General features: G+C 38.9%; 1 protein-coding gene across 4 annotated transcripts in view; it reads right to left on the reverse strand.

The window, feature by feature from the left end:
• Positions 1 to 21,439, reverse strand: part of LOC103470459 (uncharacterized) — a 368,190-nt gene that overhangs the window by 146,733 nt on the left and 200,018 nt on the right. For all 4 annotated transcript variants that reach the window (XR_014088892.1, XM_081610590.1, XM_081610589.1 and 1 more), the window contains one exon: positions 7,763 to 7,838. Coding sequence is in view for 3 of the 4 variants with exons in the window: in XM_081610590.1 (XP_081466716.1) it covers positions 7,763 to 7,838 (76 nt within the window). In the remaining variant the exon portion in view is untranslated. The remainder of the gene's footprint in view (positions 1 to 7,762; positions 7,839 to 21,439) is intronic.

A 21,439-nucleotide genomic window follows, 5' to 3' on the forward strand; every position in this document is an offset into this window, starting at 1 on the left:
ATAAACACATTACAGGCACAAAGATTGATGAGGAGATAATCCGGGGAACATGTGTTTTGCTGGAAGTTTAACTTCAAACATTTAAACAGAGACACTCCATCAGGATTTGAAGTTGACAAAATGGTGAGGTCCGGAGTGAATCGATACCTTGGGTGAGGAGTGGCGGCGGTCTGCCATGCAGACTGGCACCAGTAATGCGTCTTCTTCTGGACACCAAGGTTGAACGGTGAGTCCCTTCGGAAGCAGAGCAACTAAACGTGATGGTTTGGGGTTCTGTGTTTTATTTGTGTGTAAAGTACAGTTCTCCACTCTTCACAATCAACATTTCGAACGAAACAACACATTTGGTTCTTTAGGTGTGAGATTGCCTATTTTATCAGTGACAAACACCCAAATGTAATTTATTCAGACTCTGAAGCCCAAGGTTCCTGGAGGTCTCATTTGTATTCGTTCTCAATGACCTCGGAACAGTCTTGGGAACTCTCCTTAAAGTCTGAGACAAATAAATCTGGCGTGTTTGCAAATTGAGATAAGGAAACAGAGAGCGATAGCGCAAGCGGCGGTGTGAGATCTCTAAGTCATGTTAAAGCAGCGGGGGTAGGCCACTGTCATGGCAGCATGTCTGAGAGGGCTTCAGCCTTTGGCTCTTTTTGCATTTTAACATGCCATAAATCACTCTACGAGCTCAGCACTGCATTACGTGAATGATATATTTTATTTACACTATAGAGGAAAACACACATGGTCCTTATTAATCATCTCCCACCTTTAATAATGAGTCAACTTCCACTCATTCATCACCACTTCCAAAGCCATGCCTGCAGAGAAACTACACATAGGAGAGAGGAAAAAAACAAACATGGCTGGCTAACAAGGTGGCTGTGGTAGAAAGTAAACGTGAAAGGGATTCAAAATGCGATTCTCACGCTCTTATTGCATTTGAAACCAATACTGTAATGTGGTAGAGCGCGGAGATCCTGGCATTGGGGATTTTAACTGTTTAGTATGTCACTCTGTGAAAAAAATAAAATACCTTGCTGACATGAGAACTTTTCTGCTCCCTGACATGTTTATGCAAGCTGGCTTCAACACCATTACTCACTTGCAGTTGTCTCCCTCAGAAGTCTCTTCTAATGATCGAAGCAGAAGCATAGCCACAGTCCTATGGAATGGGTGTCACAGAAATCTGCCATATTCGCCAGTGTGGCTGCATTACTGTCAAAGCTCATCAAATTGAGGCATTCAAAATCACAACCTTTCTCCTCCCCCTCATCCACTTGAAAAGATGTGCACTAAACGATCGCCGATTTCCCATGTTCGCGCTCTGAATAGACTTAGCACTGCTTGTAAGAAGTCGAATTTGATTCAAATATTGCAGAACGCTCTCCTTCGCATTCGTAATGATTTAGAACACAATCCATTTTAACAGGAGTCTCGGAAAGTTAAGCTTTGCCATGTTAAGAGTTTTTGGAAGTATTCCAAGTCGGACGAGAGACTGGAAGAAAGCTGCTGTAAAACCATCAGCCCCGCTGTGGGAAACATAATACGACAATAAGATGGTAAGTGACAGCAGACAACTGTAACTAAATTCTTATATGAAAAGAAATAAAGGACTTGGTTTCAAAGGAGCTGAAGGAAAGTCAGTGGCAACACAAAGTGACTGTAGTTACATGAGGATGGATTATCTTTGACATTAGACGACTTATTGAAATGGATACCCAACATTCACAAGCTGGAAAACAAGGGGGCAGCAACCATTCACAGTAGTTAAAAACAGACCTACACCGCTCACACCTCTTAAACTTTTTCAGAATTTGTCACATTAAAATCACAGTTGTCCAAATAATTCATGGTTTTCCCCAAGTCATTTTAGAAGTACAATCCAAATCTAAAAAGATGAGCATGAATTTGTATTCAGTCCTCCTGTGTCAATGCTTTCTAGAACTACTTTTCACTGCGATTACCTCTGATGGTCTCCTGTGTTTCTTGCTCATTCTTCTTTACAAAATAGTTCAGTTGCAGTCAAATTGCATGTACAGTGTACACAAACATTAGATTTTAATCTTGACATATTTTCAGTTCAAATTTGGACCTGGACATGTGAATATGCTTTGATCTACACCAATCCATTGCAGCTTTGGCTGTATGTTGAAGGTCCTGCTTATGCAAAATGAATCCATCCACCTTTCCATCAACACAGAGCAGTTTCTCTGTCCCACTGAAGAAAAATATTCCCACAGCATGATGCTACCACCACCATGTTCCGCTGAACATTGTGGAACATGGGCAGTGTATTCAAGTGGGGTGTGCAATGCCATTTTTACGCCCACAAAGTGTTTGTAATGCTTAAGAGCTAAGTTTTTTGACATGTTTTGTGGCAAAGTGTGAATGGTACTTCTAATGGCTTTCCTACAGATTTTGCTTTCTTCTTGCAAGGGTTGCACTAAGATCTAACGTGTGAAGTGCATTACTAACAGCAATCCTGTCAAAAGATTATTTTACCCAACCTCTGGATCTTCTCATCTCCTTTCAGCCAGGATGGCTGTGTCATGGGGAGGCTTGTTCCTGTGCCATATTACTGCTGCATCAGAGGGTCAAATGTTGTTCATTAACCTTTGAACAACTTTTGGTTTTCAGGGTGTTGCTTGTTAACCAACATTTTCTAGTAAACAGATGCATCTGTGCTGGACTTTGACACCGTCAACGGTTGCATTCACTAATCAGATTCCTTCAGAAGTTAATTGGTTTAACCCATATCTATTCCAGCGTGTCTGATTACAGGTGTCGAGAACATATTTTTCAAAAGATGCATTACGTTTGTTCCAGTTACAGCTATGAAGCAGAATGTGCCTATCTGTACAAAGACGAAAAGACAAAACACATTGATATTTATGGTTGAAATATGACACGATTTGAAGAAGCTCAATAGGTGTGGATACTTCTGCATGGAACTCAGAATCACTGACAAACTAATCAGCAGAATGATCACTCAGTTTTTCTCCTCCTAACCTTTTGTGTTTGTTTTCAGACACAATTCATCCAAGATGTGTTCTTATCATTTGTTTTACATTGATTTGCTAGTCTCAGAGAGACACTGGAGAGAAATTCTTTCATTTTTTTATTTGTTCTTGGTTCTTCTGTGCACGCAGATTGAAAATACAGCTCAATAAATGTGTTGACAGTGACTCTAAAATTGTGTAAATAAAAGAAAGAAACACAGAGAAAGAAAAGGTTGGCTTTACTTTGTTTTATAGTCTCTCTTTCTGTAATGGTTTACATCTTTCTAACACTCAGCCTATGTTTGTGCTTAATGATCCAGGAAAAAAGGGCATTAAAAATAGCAATATAATTTTTCTTAGAGAGAACTATAGCTATCATAAAATGAGTGGTAAAATAATAGGAATATGATTTACTTGGTCTTGCTAAAGTGTTTGAATGAGTTTAACTGCTACATTTAGTAATGAGCCAGCACCTCCCCTCCCTATTAAAGGTGGTGGCCTCTTTTATGGTCTAACTTTAGTGATTCGTCACAGCTTGACACTGGCTATGAGGCATCAATAAACATAACTTTATGAAGCGGTATAAGCGACAGCATTTTCTGTTATTAAAATAATTTAGACTGGCGACCTATGATGTAAACTCATGCAAAACCGCAAAATAGTAAAATCATAAAAGAACCACAATTTGGATGAAATGCCAAGTGTAACAGCATGAGGCGGTTACATTCCAGACATCTTGCATACGGTTCGCAAAAAGTCAACCATTACGAAAGCTGTTCTTTTTGGCAAAATTCTGTTTTCACCTCCCAAAGATACAAAATCCGTAAATTACAGTTAACATATTTTGTATTCCTTTCCCTTGCCTCTAAGAATTCTTCAACATTGTTACTCCCTTTTAGAACCAATGAAATATCAAAATCTGTGATCCCATAATCCTATTAATAAAGCTCTCTTGTCTGTGTTACATTTATTTTCCTCCTAATCTCCTTCTCTTCCACTTGTCTGCTTTTCTTCCTCCCTCTCTCACACTTTGGATCTCCTCTTGTCCCCTGGCTGACCCTAGTGAACATTTTTCCCTTGTATGGCTGAAAAAAAAAAAGAAAAAAAAAAGATTAATACCAAATGCTGCGTTTTCACATGTGACAAAGTAAAATGATGGTACGATCAAAAGGAGTTGGAATCAACTGACCAAGTGCAGCATCTCTGGAATGCGCCATCTGTTTCTTTGCATTTCTTATTGCACCACTAATACTTATGACATGTTTAAAAAAATATGTTATCCAAAATCCTTCCTGGACTAATCCACTTAAATGAAGAAATAATCTAAATTATTAAAACAATGGATATAATAATTTGAAGTAGTGTTTATGCTTGTCCCTGGATGCCTACGTGCTCTTTATATATTGCCTGTGTTAGTTCCCTATGTAAAATCTAGTGAGGACAGAAGAAGAATCAAGCATACATGAACAAAGTTATGTCTTTGAAAAGTTGGAAAAATCTGGCAATAATCTAGGACATGAATTAAGTTTCAGTCGATCATCTACAGGACTGTGATCATTGTGTGTAAGGCTGTGAGTTAATATCTATTTGAGGATAAGATGGAGATAAAATACAACTTTCTCCAGACAAAATACATTTCTTAAAACAAATGGAAAGAATTTGTAACATTCTACCAAGAAGCTGAACAAAGACAATTCATCCCTTGACTTAAGATCCCTATTTATGTCTGAATAATTCAGACATCGTTGAAAAAAAAAACTGTTCTGAAAATAAATATTAAGCAGACATTTCCAATAAAATAAAACAAGATTAAATAAAACAAAGACTTTAAGAGAGCCGTAAGAAAAAAAAAATCTATCTTTTTAAAAAAAAAAAATGATACAAATCTATGGTTAAGAAATAAAGTTATTTCACAATTTTTGGTCCCATGCCGACTTGGATAACTAAACATAACCAAAGCATTTTTATTGAACCCAACAAAGTGGCAAGAACTTATTTAGGATATTTCACTTTTTGTTTCATTATAGACATATTTTTATGATGTGAAAGAAAGGCAAAAATGTCTTAATAATTTTTCACAATCGGAAAGCCTAAAAGACTTTAGAACATATCTGCAAAGAAAAACAGCAACTTGACAAACCGTGGCAACAGTCAGACAAATGATTAAACAGTGAGGAAGAAATCGGGTAAAGAGCTCAAGCAAAGATTGGATTCTTGGGGTCACCGAGTCTTCAGAACAAATATCGGGTGGTATCTATATGCAAAGTTGCTGGTTGAGAGGTATGCCAAGAAAAGCTTAAGTTGTCCTACCAATTAAAAATGTTGCTTGGACATCAACCGTGTACTTTGGCCAGACGACACTATGGTTTTGATGAGGTTTTAATCTACAAATCCACAGTTTTCCATGAACCAAAACAATGACTATGTGCAAAAACGTCTCATAACTACTGTTAAGTAGGAATTATGCTGTGGGACTTTTTGTCTTCCGAAGGCGTTGGGGAACTTAACAGAGCACATGTTCAACAGGACATTTTAAATATGTTTGGTCAGTTTTTCAAAAGCGGTTGTACAATTAATGGGCAATGTACCCATTATTTCTTAAATTTTTTTCTCCCCCTCGGAATAAATGTAAAACAACACAAAATAATTTTTAGGATTTTTACATGCGTTAAAATTTAAGGGTACCAATATGTGTGAAGAATGCTGTGACTTATCTGGAGTATGCTTTCTAAACTTTCAAAGATATGCTAACTGAAATCCCTAATTTACTTCAACTGTTACATTCTAAAGTCGACTATTCAACAAATAAAATTCTTTATGTTGATGTTTATTTTGTTTTTGTGTATGGAACTATGCTTTTTGAAAAACAATGACAAGCCAAAGTTATTCTCATAAAAACATCACTCGTATTGCAAAGAGTCGTATCCACTGCTAAAACTGTTTACTTAAATAAAAGAAGTATGTAAATCAATTAAGTATTTGTTTCTTTCTCATCAACTGCCATGAGGGGTCGGAGCTCCAGAGCCAGCATAAAACAAAAATATACGTGTTGAAAACAAAGTAGCATTTATTTTTGTATGTTAAGACTGAAGGAATTACCTTAATTGGAGGAAGCAGTCTGAGTTGCTCAACTCTCTAGTGGATCCAGGATTGGAGATTTGTCAGCAGGCATACATGACATTAACATTTAAGCAATGATGGAGTAAGTGAAAAGTTTAATGTGACTCTCACTCAGCAGCATAATGTGTCATGACCAATGAAACATTTCCCAGCGGTTTGCACGGCTTTCTGTCAGAGCCGATGTGAAAACCCTGAAGGCAGGGACCTGGCTGGTCCTTTAACCTTGTGCTCTAAATTAAGCTCATTTATGTATGAACAGTCATACAGACCAAAGACAAAAAGTTCAGTAACTAATTTTGAATGTTGTAGGAAACTGAATAAAGATGTCAGGCACAAGAATGCATCACAGAGACCCAATGAATTTCATGTTAGGTAAGTTACAACAGCTACTACACCCAACATATTTATGTAGAATTTTTTTTGTTAAGTAGTAACATAAAAACTGCATATTCAGACCTAAAAGACTATTCTTTTGTGCTGTGCACAAAAGAGTTGGCCATTCACCAAAGATATTCAAACCCAACATACCATCTCAATGGAAAACATGACACAACCACAGATGTTTCCAATGATAATGTCAGCGTCCACATTTCCAAACAAGTACGTTTTTCAAAGAATCCATGAATGACGAGAGGTTCCTGAAACACTTGAAAGCTGAATGGTATAAAGCACTTTCCTTCAATCTGACGGTAGAATAACCTAAATAGCAGATTAAAAATAATAAATGCATTATTGAGCTCACAGATCTATTTATTAAATCATTTCGTAGCAAAAAGGGCTTTTGAATTGAAAATGTTGCTTATTTTGTCGATATATAGTTTCCAATTAAAATGTGATTAATTAATTATAAATAATTTTTATGCTCCATCTGCCTATAAATAACTCAAAATTAATCAACTAGATCCATTGCACTTAACTGAGTTATTTTTATGCGTGTGCAAAGAGAACAGACATTTTCTTGCTGCATTCACAAAGGTGAACAGAGATACCTTGCATAGAAATCTAATAGGCAATTTACATTTAAATTTCTAATGTCCCTATTACGGGTGGATTTAAAAGAGCAAGGGCTTGGCTTTAATACGTTCTTGGTGTCTCCATACCACCTCTTCATCTTTTCCCCCTTTCCACATCACCCTTTTCAATGAAGTGCATCTCCCACAAGGGCTTTTATCATCACCTTTAAGGAGACCTAATCAACAGCGGGCTTGCTATAGATTCCACAGCGCTCACAAGGAGGCGAGTTGACCCCCAAACAAAAGCCGGGTCATTAAAATATCTCCGACAGAAAACTCAGGAGGGGGGAGGGAGGGATCAAACTGCTTCATCAGCCTTTCTGCGAACAGAGAGCAGGAGATCAAAACTTAGCCATACAACAGAGAGACTTAGGTGCCTTCCTTGAAAAACCTGAAACCTTCAGCTTGCCTTCTGCTTCCAACAGGGAAACAAGCCGGTCCTTTGAGTGGGAAAACCAATAAAGATGTAAAGTAAACTCGGTGGACAAGCATCTGTTCAGAGCAATGCGTGGGAGGCCGGATGGAGCCTGTGATGGCTGCATGTGTCACAGTCCAGTAAAAGAAACTGCAAACCCTTTTCTAACGATATGTTAAAAGGTTTTGATAGTAATGATAATGATAGTAGCTTACCCCATTCTGTAGCTTTTTAAATGAACTCTTTGGTGTGTTGAATTGCTGGTGTCCAGCAGGAAAGTAAGAAAGTGCTCTGCAGAAAAAGACAAAAAAAATCACTTAATAAGGTGCACCTCACTAATCCCTGTTGTTGACATGTTACCATCATGCAGTGCTTTCAAATTTATCAACAACACACCCATGATGTAAATATCTTTTCGCAGCACATCCTGACATTGCTCTGCTGAGCTGAGATGTGGAATATGAAGTCTCTGGAGTACAATGAACTCATTGTCATGTTCAAGAAAATGAGTTTGAAATAACTTGAGCTTTATTAGGCATTATTTTTGCTGAAAGCAGCAGAAGCTCAAAAGCTGAGCACACAGTGGCCATAAGAGAGACAGACATTGGACAGCAACAACTCCCAAACAGAGTGACATTTAAACAATGTACGGTTGGTACTGAGGGACACAAAGGATGCCAAATGTATCCAAAGCAGGACGGACACAAATTTTGACCCTACCATCTGAAGTTGGCCGTCAAAACCAAGACTCATCAGACAATGCTACATTATTCTTTAATTTGTAGTGAGCCCATGGAAATGTTAATTTTATATTCTTTGCAGAGGAGTGACATCTTGTGTGACGTTCTACTACTGTAACCTATCTGCTTTGATGTTTAAAGTGTGCTATGCATTTAAAGATGATAATGTGCGTACCATGGCTGTCTTTGTACCATCTTGAACCAGTCTTCTCTGACCTTCAACATCAACAAGGCCATTTTCATTTTGCAACTCAATGGATATATTATCAGAAAAGGGAAAAAAATCCCAGAGAGTGCAGTTCCTCCTCCATACTTCAAACTTCATCAACTGTTGTCACCAGGTTTCCATGTCTAAATCCAGAGTTGCTAACATGGCTCAATCACTATTTTCAAGAACAAGCAACTGAACAGGACAAACTAATAAAGTGGCAGCGGGGTGTAGGTTGAGCTGACACCTTAAGACAAGCAGGTTCACATAAAGTTCAAACAAAATCTTTAACTGTATCGCTTTGAATTATTTTAAATGACAGAAGACATGTTTGGATACTTTAATGGGATGCACAAGAAAACACCTCTACACACTTCCCGTATATACGAGATGGATTGATTTCTATATTTTTACTTTCAAGGTTCATTTCAGCACAAGCTATTATGTCAGCTAAATAAATGTTAACTCTGAGGTAAGAGCCAATACATTTCTTTAAGAATGCAAATAAATCAGGGATTACCCACTCATCTTAAGGCAACTATAAGAGTCCTCACATAGCTGTGGATTAATTTCCTTCTCTGTGGACAGGGAAAGCTGAAAAAGTGGTGGGTGAAAAAAAAAAAACTGTCTTCATAAAAACGTACGGTAACTTTACTGTGTACAGAATTATACATCTTATGTCGCATCAACAAAGGTACAGAATCCATCCATAGAAGCAATAAATCATCATGGATCCATTACATATTTACCAGCCAACTGTACACTTTATCTGGAAGGGAATAAATGTGTTAGTGTGATTTACAAAGTAGACCCCTCAATAAAAAGTGTATTAATATGTTAAGCCCCACAAGATGTTAAGCAGAGAAGCGGTAATGCGGTCACTCTGTACTGGAAAGATTGAAGTGGCAGTAGTAGAGCAATACAATCATTTGGCTTTTTTTGCACAGGGAGACTCTGCACTGTATCATTCATATTTCTAATGAAGGGCTGTGATGCTGGAAAGTTGTAGAAAATATCTATCACCCAAGGACACGGGGCCAGATGTGCTAAGACTTATGGGAGCAATCATAGGTGGCCAAGGCTTTGGTGTGGGCCTTATTACGTTAGGCTGCAACCCAGCACCTTCAACTTATTAAGTTGTCAAGAGTTGCAATGATTAAAACCAAAGAAAGGTCAGTTGTAGACCTTCAGCATTGTGCAGACCCCGGTATTTGCTTTTAGGCCCCAGAACTAATGAAGAGCTTTTACTTGATACATCCACGAGGAGAAAAAAGGGAAATAGTGATTTAGCAGGCTGCTTTTTGAGATTCATTCATCTTTGATGGCATGTAAAAATGTCCAATACTTTTATTTTCTCCTTCCTCCCCCCTACTCTATCCCTCTCTTCTTCATCCCCATTCTATCTTGACAGACTCCTTTGAAATTAATTTAATCCATGACAAAGAGGCAGATAATTAGGAAGAGATAGAGAGCAAAAGAAGACGAGAATAAGTAAGGAAATCAGAAACCATGGGTAACTGCTTGGTGTTTTGCACGTTCTCTGTCTCTCTATTCAGCAGTTTTGCATAATATCAGCATGTGTGGGGATCAAAGGGAGTAGGTTAATGGGAAAAAGGGCTAAGGGATAATTACAGGGAGGGGACAGGTTGAGGAGCGGCGGGTCCAGGTGGGGCCAGCCGTGCTAATATTCTTCCGTTATGCTGACAGCAGGATTCCAATGTCTGCCATTGGAGATTAAAACAAGAGAGAGCAAGGAGAAAGCAAGAGACGGGGGAAAAAAAATATCTTGAGTTTATTGAGAGCTGTTGCAGACAACCATTGGATACAAGGCAATGGCAGCAGTTTGTTGATTTATTCTCTTATGTTGTCATAACTGATGATGCTGCCCAGGTGCTGTGAAACACTGGGGGAGCAGAAAAAGTGTAAGAGAAGGGACGCGGTCCAGTAAAGGTGTAGGGTTCAGGGATTACAGCCTCTGGGCAGAGAATCAATCACAGCGGTGCGAGGTGGGCTGATACAGGCGCAGTGTGTGGTCTTAGACTAGAATACAGGGATTCTTTAAGCATGGCCACTCACTTTCTGCCATTCTAGTTTCAAACCTGACAAAGACTCATGATGTCAGGAGTGCCATTCTCACTTTCTTCTGCTCTATATTCAGACATCTCCCTGTCTCTGATACATTAGTGAAACAATAGCAAACACCCGTGTAGATAAATATACAGTGAATTTGACCCAGCCGGTAAGCAACCCATCATTGCGGAGATGTAATTCTCTAGAGCTTTGACACCCTGTGAAATCAGCATCATTAGCATGAGCATGAGACTATAAATGATGTAGAGTGTGGCAGGGAATAAATTGAAAAAAGGATGATGGCGAGGTAAAAAATGAACCTGTTTCAGTTCAAAGCATGCCCTTGACTTCAGAGTGGACGGGACTTCGACTGAGATTTCTGTCTTTTCTAGCTGCAACCGTCAGCTAGGCCTGCGTGTGGCAAATTGTATATGACATATGTAAAAACGAGGGGTCAAACAAAGTTCTGTCAGGTCTCAGAGGGTTAGGGGAAGCCAGCTAGCTAGGTAGGTTTGCAAAGGAAGATGGAGTGAGAATAGTGCAAGGTACTTTTAAATATGCTAAACATTTAGAGCAAATACCTTCAATATGCTGTTTGTCGTTCACAAGTTGTTTTTCGAAGAGCCATCTTTAAGTTAACATATTTTGATTTAACTTAACAAAAGCCCATTTCAGGACTTGGATGGTTTACAACAAAATTGCAAAATTATTAATAACCGTGGCATAAGAGATTGTCTTGTGACAGAGGTGGGTTACCATTCTCACCACCTGCTCTGTGAATGGGTGAATGCGTGAAGGTAGCGTGAAGCGCTTTACAAGTACAGGTCATTTTACTTTTTACAAACCTCCTCCTGTACATCAAGTCTAAAGTTTGTAGAGGCTGAGTCTGAGTGAAGTTTAAGTCTTTACTAGGTACCTCAAAATCAAGACTCAAGTCTTTAGGTGAGGAGCATGAGTCGAGTCTAGACTCTCTGAAGGCAAGTCTACTTACAGATTCAAGTTTTTTTTGACATATTTGTACAGCATGTTTTGAATATAGACAATAAGTGTACATTCTTGCTTTTGCGACTTATGTGTGACTCGTGTTCAAATTTGATACTCATGTCACTTTCGCTGGTGTGTACACACTTAAATGATTCAAAAGATTTTGTTTGAATATAAATGTATAAAAAGTGTTCATTCTCAATGATCATTTCCCAGAAGTGTCTGTGGGTATGCAGAACGTGGGGGCAGTCAAGGACATTTTAGCAACATGAGAGTATCATTAGAGCCACAGGTCTGAGATCAGCCTTTCCTACAGATACCGTAACCATGGACGTAATTACCTCAATGACAGACCGAGTCTCAGATGTGCTCCCGGGACCAACGTCCTGGTCTGTTCTTACTATGGCTGCTGGCAAAGTCTTTTATAAACCTGCCCCCATGTCCACGTTGGACTGCAGCCACCCCCTCCCAAATACCCAACAGTTTAAGTCACATCAGTCAGTCAGTCTGAACTCATTACCATATGTCCTCCAAACCTGAGACATCGATGTGTGATGATTGTCTCAGTCGACAGAACACTGGAGGGTAAATTGGAGCTGTCTGCACTTAAATAAAAAAATAGAAAAGAAAAATTCCAACCTCTTGTCTCCCTGACGCCCTCCATAGAATCTTGCCCTAAATAGTGATGTTTTACCTGGAGCATTTCTCCTCCCTCTTTTCTACAGCCCTCCTGTCCCAATAGGAAACAAAAAAAAGTGTTTAAAATAACAGCAAGAGGGGGCTACTGAAAACCTTACCAGGATAAAAAAAACATAGCAACTTAAGAGACTTAAAAGCATAAAATGAACATTAACAGACATAAAACTTGACGGTTTTAGTAGCATCCTCACAAAACTGAACGTTTAGCTGTTCTTGCCTCCAGTATGCTGACTGCACACTGATTCAATTCAAAGATTTCTGGCAACAAAAGGACTAAAAAAAAAAGCCTACAGCTTTCCCAATAGGAGCAGTAAGTGAATAACAATGTGCTACCTAAAGCCTAATATCTCTAATGCTGGATAGCACTCTGTTTAGCTTTCCTCTCTCCCATGTAGCAATATTCTTAACTCAAGGAAAAAAAAATTCTTATCTGTCTATCTTTGTGATCAGTTACACGCTCATTATGTTGGATCCATCAACATTTTGAAAAGCTTGAACACACTCTTTTTTTCCCCTAATAGTTCCCAAGACACACTCAACTGCTGTTGAAAGCTCCAGTTACCTGAAACAAATTGCCTGCAGAAATCTGAACCTCTACCAGTCTGCAAACGTAAAAAGAGACACATACAAGAGCTTCAAAACATTAAAGCGCACAATACTCTTGTGTTTTCAGCTTTTTTTGAATTGTCCTCTTAAGAAAAAAAAAAAAAAAGATATAAATAAAGAATAAAAAAGAAACCTTGTAGTCTGTGTGTGCATTCACATAGAGTTTGTGCTTTGGGCAAAACGTTGTGTTTCACCACATCCCCCCACATTCCCGCTGTATAAAAAGAGCTTTGACACAGCGGTAAGATAGAGTTTCACAGTGTGTTTGAGTGAATGTAATATGTTAAGATGTTACCAACATGGTTTCCATTACTGTAGAATAACAGATTCACATTTTGTAGAGATAAGCACTGAGGGGGCGTTTGGAGCATAGCCTGCTGTGACATACTGGGTATTTATGTCGACTGATGACGGGGGACAAAAAGAAAAAGAAAAAAAAAAACAACATGGGAAGGCCTGGTGTATGATGTATGACAGAGCCAGAAATAAAGTATTGAAAAGAAAAGAGGGAAAAAAAAGCTTGAAAAAAGAAGCTTGATACGTATACATTAGCACAAAAGAGACGGACTGAATGGACTTAATTTTTTTATAGAATTACGAAAGAACAACAAAGTGACTAAAATACTGGACCACCCTGTTTTACCATATAAAATATGATATCTGTGCACCTTTACTGCTTTTGTCTCTTTCACACTCACAGTGTGGCACTGTATCTTGAAACCCTTTGGCTTGTGCCACATGAGAGTTTACTAAAGGCTGCAAAGTTCAGTTTGGATATGGTTTACAAGCGGATTCCCCGATGGGAGAAGAAGGTTGAAGGCTCCTGCCAAAACCGCTGCTTATATACACACACTGATGTGTCAGTCAAAGAGAGGCCATCGCACAAAAAAATCAAACCACACATTTAGAAAAGGCTGCCGACAACTACTGCAATAGGTTTTATCCTTTTGTTAGCAACAATGCACAGCAATACATTATCAACAATCGAGCGGGTCACATTGCCCTTTTTAGCACTGAGGTCTTGATCATTTCTTAAAAAAAAATACAACGAAAAAAAATCTAAAACCCCATCACTGTGTTCAATGAATACATCCTTCAGAGGTCTTTCAAATTCAGTTAGCCACGAAGATGCTCAAATCATTCGGCCTAACGTTATTACAAACTTTTTGGCAGACGTGCACTGTGAGAAAGTCCTGCACTGAAAAATAAAACAGATGTGAACAATAAAATGCAGAGAATAACAATAGAGTACAGTTTGTAAGCGCATCTGGGCAATGACATATGTTTTTCTTGTTTTGGATCAATGCTCAAGCACACTGTTTTTTCTCCATTAAAGACTGACTTCAAGGTCAAATCGCTAATATTCAGCTTTTATTTCCAGGATATTTATGTCAACATGACATGGGTATTCAAAAAGGCTTTCTGAATTTTTTAAGAAATTCAGAACTGTAGAGGTGAAATGAAAAGTCCCATACGCCAAACTGGACACTCACTGAAAACCATTAGCTGAACAACAGCAAAAAAAGAATCCAATGCCCATTAAGCTTTTTTCATATTTTGTCAGATCATAACCACAAATGGAATCTATGTTAATGTAACTGGGTCTATATCAATAGTTGTATATTTCCACAAAATGTGTTCTTTCATGTGTTTGTCCACTTCTACTTGACTGTTGTTGTGTTCCTCTGTGTCTGCTATAAGGGGTTTGGTCCTCCAACTCCGCCTTATTTTCTTCTTCTTTTGTTCAGGGTCCTCCAGGACTATTATAAATATTAAGTTATTAATTTCCTCTTCCCTTTTGTTATTCGTTCCACTGGGGAGAGGCAAATTTTATAATCTATTGTAATCCTTTCACTAATATTGTTTAAATGTTTATTTTTCCTTCTGTATTAATGATGTGTTTGGATATTCTCATTTGAGTTGCTATTACACCTTTATATCATTTAAAGCATGCTAACTATTATTTTGTTTAGATCAGGTTGGAGAACTGGAGCACATGCTAGGTGCTAATGCTAATATCTCCCGATTGACAGATTGAATAAACGGAGACCGCCTCCAAACCCAGACTTGGTGTCTTGTGGGTTGTCTGATCACCACATAACACACACAACGCAGAAGTCCACTGGTCACGTTAGCGTACCTTTGATGATGGACCAACACAAAGCAGTGCTTAGCTGTGAAGGGAAAGGGAAATGATTTTCAAACATTTTCACAAGCGATATTTGGAAAAAAAACAAAAAACATTGTCAGTAAACACCATTCTCAGAAGTCCCACTTATGGTGAAATGTAAACAGAGTTAGGGTGGCGGGAAAAAAAAAACTATTTCAAAAGTCTGATGTTAAATTCATTATCTGGCACAACTACAAACCTACCAAGATGTGGCTCTAGCAAGGTCAGCCTTTACGACAAAAGCAGCTAAGAGGTAACTTAAGAACTTAGAGTTGCACTCCACAAATTAATCTTTTTGTAAGAGTGGCAACTGATGGACTAAAGCCACACAAAGTGTAACATAGTTCTGTTTAAAGATTATACGACACACAACAAGCATATGGGAAAATTGCTCCGGTTAGATGAGACCAACATTAACTATGAGTGTTTTAAAGATATCATACTTTTCATGAACAGGAACTCTCGGTCTGTACGTTAGTAGGCAGGTGAGAAAAGCTAAAAATAAAGCAGTTGTAAAAGAAAATCTGTTTGAGACAGACAAAAATTTGAAGTTAGGATAGAAGTTCATCTTCACATCGGCCCCAAACATAGAGTTTGTTTGTCCTTGCAGGGTAAAGTGAGTAATTGATGGTATGCCATTCTTTCACAGGATAACATAGAGACACACTGGATGCACACATACACTCATTCCTAAGCACAATTTAAAGACCTACCGTTACTGTTTTTGGGCCGTGGGAGGATGCCAGAGTACCCGGTGAGAACCCTTGCATACACGGGGAAAACATGCAAACTTCAAACAGGAAGTCTCTACGACTCAAACCTTTTGCTGCAAGGCAACAGCGTTGCCCAATGTTTCACTGTGCATGACTGAGTTAAAGACGTTTCCTATATTCAATTAAAATATGTGGCAAAACTTTTAAGTGCAGGATACAAAAGCTCACCACAGAGTCTTTCCAAACTTAAGCTTTCCTGCAAATAAAACTTGACCAGAATGTTACTCTCTGCATAAAGATTTGTAGTTACAATTCCAGTGAAGTGTGGCTGCTTATGCTCTATTTTGGGTTGATCTGTAAAATTCCAATGATATTCTGACTACTCCTACTTTTTGTTGGGCACTCTCTTCTATGTACAATTTTATGATTTCATCCATCCATTTTCTGTACCGCTTATCCTTTCAGGGTTGCAGAGGTACACCCTGGACAGATGACCAGCCGGTCATAGCACTATTTTCTGATTTTTCAAAGTTGTTAATTCCCCGTGCAGCAAACCTTGTACTCGTGGAAAATTTCCATTTCATCCAAGGAAGGGGTTAAAAGTAAATCCAAGAGTTAAGTTCCAGTAAAGTTGAGGATAAGGATTCTGTTTGTTTTTTTGTTATTTTTCCTGTTTGACCTCAAGTGAAACTTCTTGGTTCTACATGCTGCTAAGATACTGACCAAAAAGTAATGAACAATCACTTCTCATGTCTGGCACAGTCATTTTCCAGGATGAATACAAATAAGAAAGGAAGGAGAAGAGGACAACACAAATTTATCAATTTTCCCAAATTCCAAATTGTGTACCGTGTACTAAATTTATGCTGAGAGCGTCGAGGAAGACAAAACAAGGTCAAATGTTGATGCAGTAAAAGCAAAGACGTCCCATGGTTGATTTTATTCTGGGTTCGTGACTTACAATAGCATCTGTGGCCATATAGACATGTTTCCAATTAGAATGACTCACTGATAATTGATAAAGTTGTTGTCTACACAATCTATGTACACAAAACGCACACGTTCACTCTCACCTTAGTGCACAGTCTGCGTTGCTCATAATGGGACCATGCGGAACAGCTTGTAGCAGGAGTTAGCTAAAGTAAGAACAAGTGTGATGGGAGATGGGGTTTTTTCCACCTTATTTTAGCACGAGGCTGCTCATGTTTTTGAAAGCAACATTTCGACCGCAGACACTCACTCCCTGTGGGACCACTGAACTGAACGCCAACCTCACAGCCTTGGCCTGATGTGTCACTGAGCAGAATCACCACTAACTCCTTTTCTTCTCTTTGCCCCCACGCTCCAACGCACTCCCGCCCACCTCGGCTCTGCATCCGAAACAACCCCGGAGCAGCAGTCGACCGTGTTCTGCTCTCGCTATCATGCGCTCTCTGATGACAGCTCTTCTACAGTAGGTAACTTAAACTCGAGAGACGGAGCATAGTGAGGCGGGGAGAGGCGGGGAGAGACGTGGAAAGACGTGAATGCGGCAAAACAGGGCAATGTTTTTTCTATTAGAGGAAAGATAAAAATCAGGGTGTAATAGCAGACGTTTTCTTCAAAGACGTGGCTTGCAACTTAATATTACACCCTTTCAAAACATTTCACGAGATCAAAACATGAAATATCTGTAAGAAATATTTCAAGTCTTTCCTATCTGCACTTTGGTTTGCCTGTCTGGCTCCAAATGCCCTTTGTCACATCACCCTATGAGTGTCTGGGTCTTGTTTTGGCTTCTGTCAGAGCAAGTCTCCTGCTGATTAGACATATTTGTAGTGGCATATTGTCGAGCCTGAGGGGTTTACAGGGAAAAAAAAGCCTATCTCAGTATTTAATCACTATTTTCACATCAAAACAGCTGCCCTCCAACACGTCCCACTAGTTTATTGTCCATGTCCCTGTTCCGCAAACATTTTTACACTAGAAAATGCTCACACTTTCACACACACACACACTTACCTGATCATCGTGCCAGTTCAGATCTGCAGGCCTCCGAGGTCATGGCAGAATGACAGCTGTCACAGAGTCCCCATTACCCCCACGCGATAGGGAATTAAAGACAAACAAATCCGCAGCCACAGGAAGAGGAAGTTAAATTGTGTATAAGTGTGTGTGGGTCTGTGTGCGTCTGGCATGTGCATCCTTGTGTCCCCATAGCGAGGTTATAGTTTGAAAGAGGAAGATGCCATCATTCTCTTATGTTTGAAGAGAGTAATAAGGACAGAACTCTGGTGTTTTTTTCCATTTTCTGTCATGCCTCATTTTGCTGGGATGAGAGGTGTTGCAAAACTACACCCTGCAGTCTCAGGTCCCTTCTGTCCTTGAGGAACCTAACAAAGGCCTTAGGAATATGAAAACATACTATGTTTTCATATTCCTTACCATATTTCATATTCGATTTGAGGCCTCAATCGATTTGAGGCCTCAAATCGATTTGAGGCCTCAATCGATGCCTCAAATCGATTTGAGGCATCGATTCTCAAAGCACAGACCCCAACCAGATTCGGACAGCAACTAAGTTGGACTAGGATTGTCCCACTACCTATTTCTCACAGCACAATAATTTTGTGTAAAAATACCACAGTATTAAGGGGTTGCAAAAACAAACAAACAAAAAAAGAACAGAAATTGAGAGCATTGTCTAGATATTTGTATTTCAAGCTGAAATGAAACAATTTCATACATTTTTCCTGATAAAACAACACACACAACTTGGTAGGCTCATTGTGTTTTGCTACCAACAATAGGAGAGGCTTATGGTTACAAATACTTTCAAACAAAAAGTGCCATTTCTCTTAAGTCTGAAGCAATTTAATGAAAGAGATTTGTCCTTAGAGGCCTTTGATGTTACCTTGAAATCTGATTTGAACCTCTGGACATGAAGTTTGAGACTCCCTGCTCTGAGGAAAAAACACCAGCAAATGTTTAGCATCACCATAAAGGGTTTTATTCACCTATCAAATCAGAGCAAGTAAAACTATCCTGTGTGTAACACTTGTAGGGGATATTTTAAGCCTTACTTCACTGTCACAGGGATGAGATTCCTAAAATTCAGTTTGATAGGCCAATAATGGAACATAAAACGGCTTGTCTAATATCTTTATCACATCATCTTTATAACCCCCAATTCCTCTGGCATTTACAATCTAAGTGTAATGCACATTTAATGCCACCCCGCACTGTGGTCCCACTCCTACTGAGACAGCGCTGACAGCAAAGCAGCTCGCTCGTTTACATGTGTTCCACATCGTTTCGCCTGCTGCCCAAACAAGGTGCCGCTGTCGGCTTTAACCGCAGCTGGGGGGTTGTGAAGGTTGGGGGTGGGGGGTTGGTTTGGTCTACAGCCCTCCTCAAGGGACACCACTGCTCATAATGGTAATTTAAGTGTAAAATCTGGTCTCTGGGAAAAAGGTCATTGAATCTGCATAAGCCCTTGAGCCAGGCTTAGGACCTTCCGTTGGCCTTCAAGGGGATGAGAGGCAGAGAAAGACCAGCTTCCATCTCTTCCTTTTTCTCCTTTCCTGGAATCCCCCCTACCTCACTTTTCATGCCCCCCTCCACATGCCCAAGTCCCTTGGCTCTGCAGTTCCACTTGGTGCTTGATCTATGTCTGTGAACAATAGTTAGAGACACGACAGAAGCGGGGGCCACAGGGAGATGGGATAAGAGCCTTCGTTGTTGTTGTTCCTCAAATGCCCTCTGCATCCTAAAATGAGACTCAGTGATGGGAAGATCAATACTGTATCCACGTTTATTTTCCAACACCATTACATGGACACCCACATCCATGTTCAAACAGGGGCACTTTGATTGGCTCCTCTTGTGTTTATGTAATGAATCCAGCCATTTTTGGCTGGCAGATGGGGAAAAGTGCAACTGAAACAAAACAGTGTCAGTCATCTGTGGCACCGCATATTAGAGAGGAACTTTTGCTCAAACTCAAGGAGTATAAGCATATGTTGTTTTGTCTTTTTGATGAGGGTTAGTCTTCTTTCTCTGTGCCGCTCTACTTCAAGTGCGGTGAGACTCTGAGGGGAGCATTTCTGTCAACAGATGGCAAAATTAGCTTAGGGCAAATCACATTCTGGTTCTTATCTACAAGTAAATATAACAGCATGTAAAATAAAGTGCAGCATCTGCAAATTAAACAGCATGCACTGGAACAGCATGTAAAGAAACACAAGTATGTTAATGTAATTACTCACTTGTGGCAGTGAACAATGAAACCACAGACACCACTGATACAATCATTCAGACAGTTCAATAAATTTTATTTTAACATTCTGGTTAAGCTTTAGTGTTAGGTATTCAATTTGATTTGAATGATGTTTTACTGTAATGGATCAATGCTCCAATAGAGAGTGAAATGAGGATGTATACGACTTAGAAATTCACTGATCAGAATTTTATATCCATGTTTTTGAAAAGCTTTAATTGTACTTTCATTATTAAAATATGAGAACACACGTGAAAAGCACCGAGACTATTTCTTCTAAGTCTTAGTAAATATTTTAAAACAGACAGAATGATTTAACTAAATTCAACTGGCTTTTGCATCCTCCATTAGCATCCCACATTAGCAACTTATCGTATTAGAATAGTTAGCTTTAGAAAACAGTGATCTTTGAGAGACAATGTTCATTCTTACCTCATCTCCGAGAATTCCAAATGATTACCAATAATTAAAATTGCAAGACAGAAATTAGGAGCTCAAAAGTGAAAACAGCACCGTTGCTGTAAGTATTCCTGTGTATGTAGTCATCCTTCCTGATAAAGTATTTTTCTCTCTCACTGTGAATAAGCTGTGACGCTATTTAAAAACAGGTTGTTTTAAAATAGTTTCACACATATAATTTTATGCCTGACGAAGTAACTAACCTGGATACTGAGGATATGTAACTTTGAGTCTAATACTAGAATCCAAACAGGAGCCTTGATTTTGTTACTGAGTCGCGCTTAGTCATAGTCTGATATTTGACTGACAACATTCTCACTTTTAAATGGATGGTCTGAGCAAATCGAGGTGAAAAATCGACCAATTAATGTAATTAATGTAGCCTGCTGATTTCAGATTGTATTTCTAATAAAGATGAATCAGAAATTAAGAGAGAAAGAAGTATATCATAACCTGATAGGTTCAGTCCTAACTTTCTTCTTACACAGCACACAATCTGTGCCCAGAAGTTCAACCTTTTAGAAACTATGATAATTGTTGGGGTTGGGCCTCTTTAAATTATGTTTTAAAAATGAAAATACTGTCAGGCTCCATTTCCTCCTATGCTGATAATTAAGAAAAGGTTATTTTCAAACCACAACGAAGGTGGTCGTGACAACCCATCCCTGGAGCATTTTCCCCAAGTTTTAAAAACATGTGGGAATACTTTGACTCTGACATAAAAAAGGATCAGGATGGCCTACATAGTAAAGGCTAACAGAGCTAACACGGCGATGTGAGACTTTTAATAGTATCTCATTTAAAGCTGTTGGACATAAATGTCATCCTAAGCAAACAATCAAAGAAAGTTTATTAATGATGCACTATTAAGAAAAGTTGAAGAATGGATGTCTTTAGCCCAGTAGACATATAGCAGAATGACATTAAGGTAAACAATATAAATTAGTAATTAAATTCATTTCTTTCTACAAAATCATTACATTAA

The sequence above is a fragment of the Poecilia reticulata genome, chromosome 9 (assembly GCF_904066995.2).
Source record: "Poecilia reticulata chromosome 9, P_reticulata-male-v2, whole genome shotgun sequence".
NCBI lineage: Eukaryota > Metazoa > Chordata > Actinopteri > Cyprinodontiformes > Poeciliidae > Poecilia > Poecilia reticulata.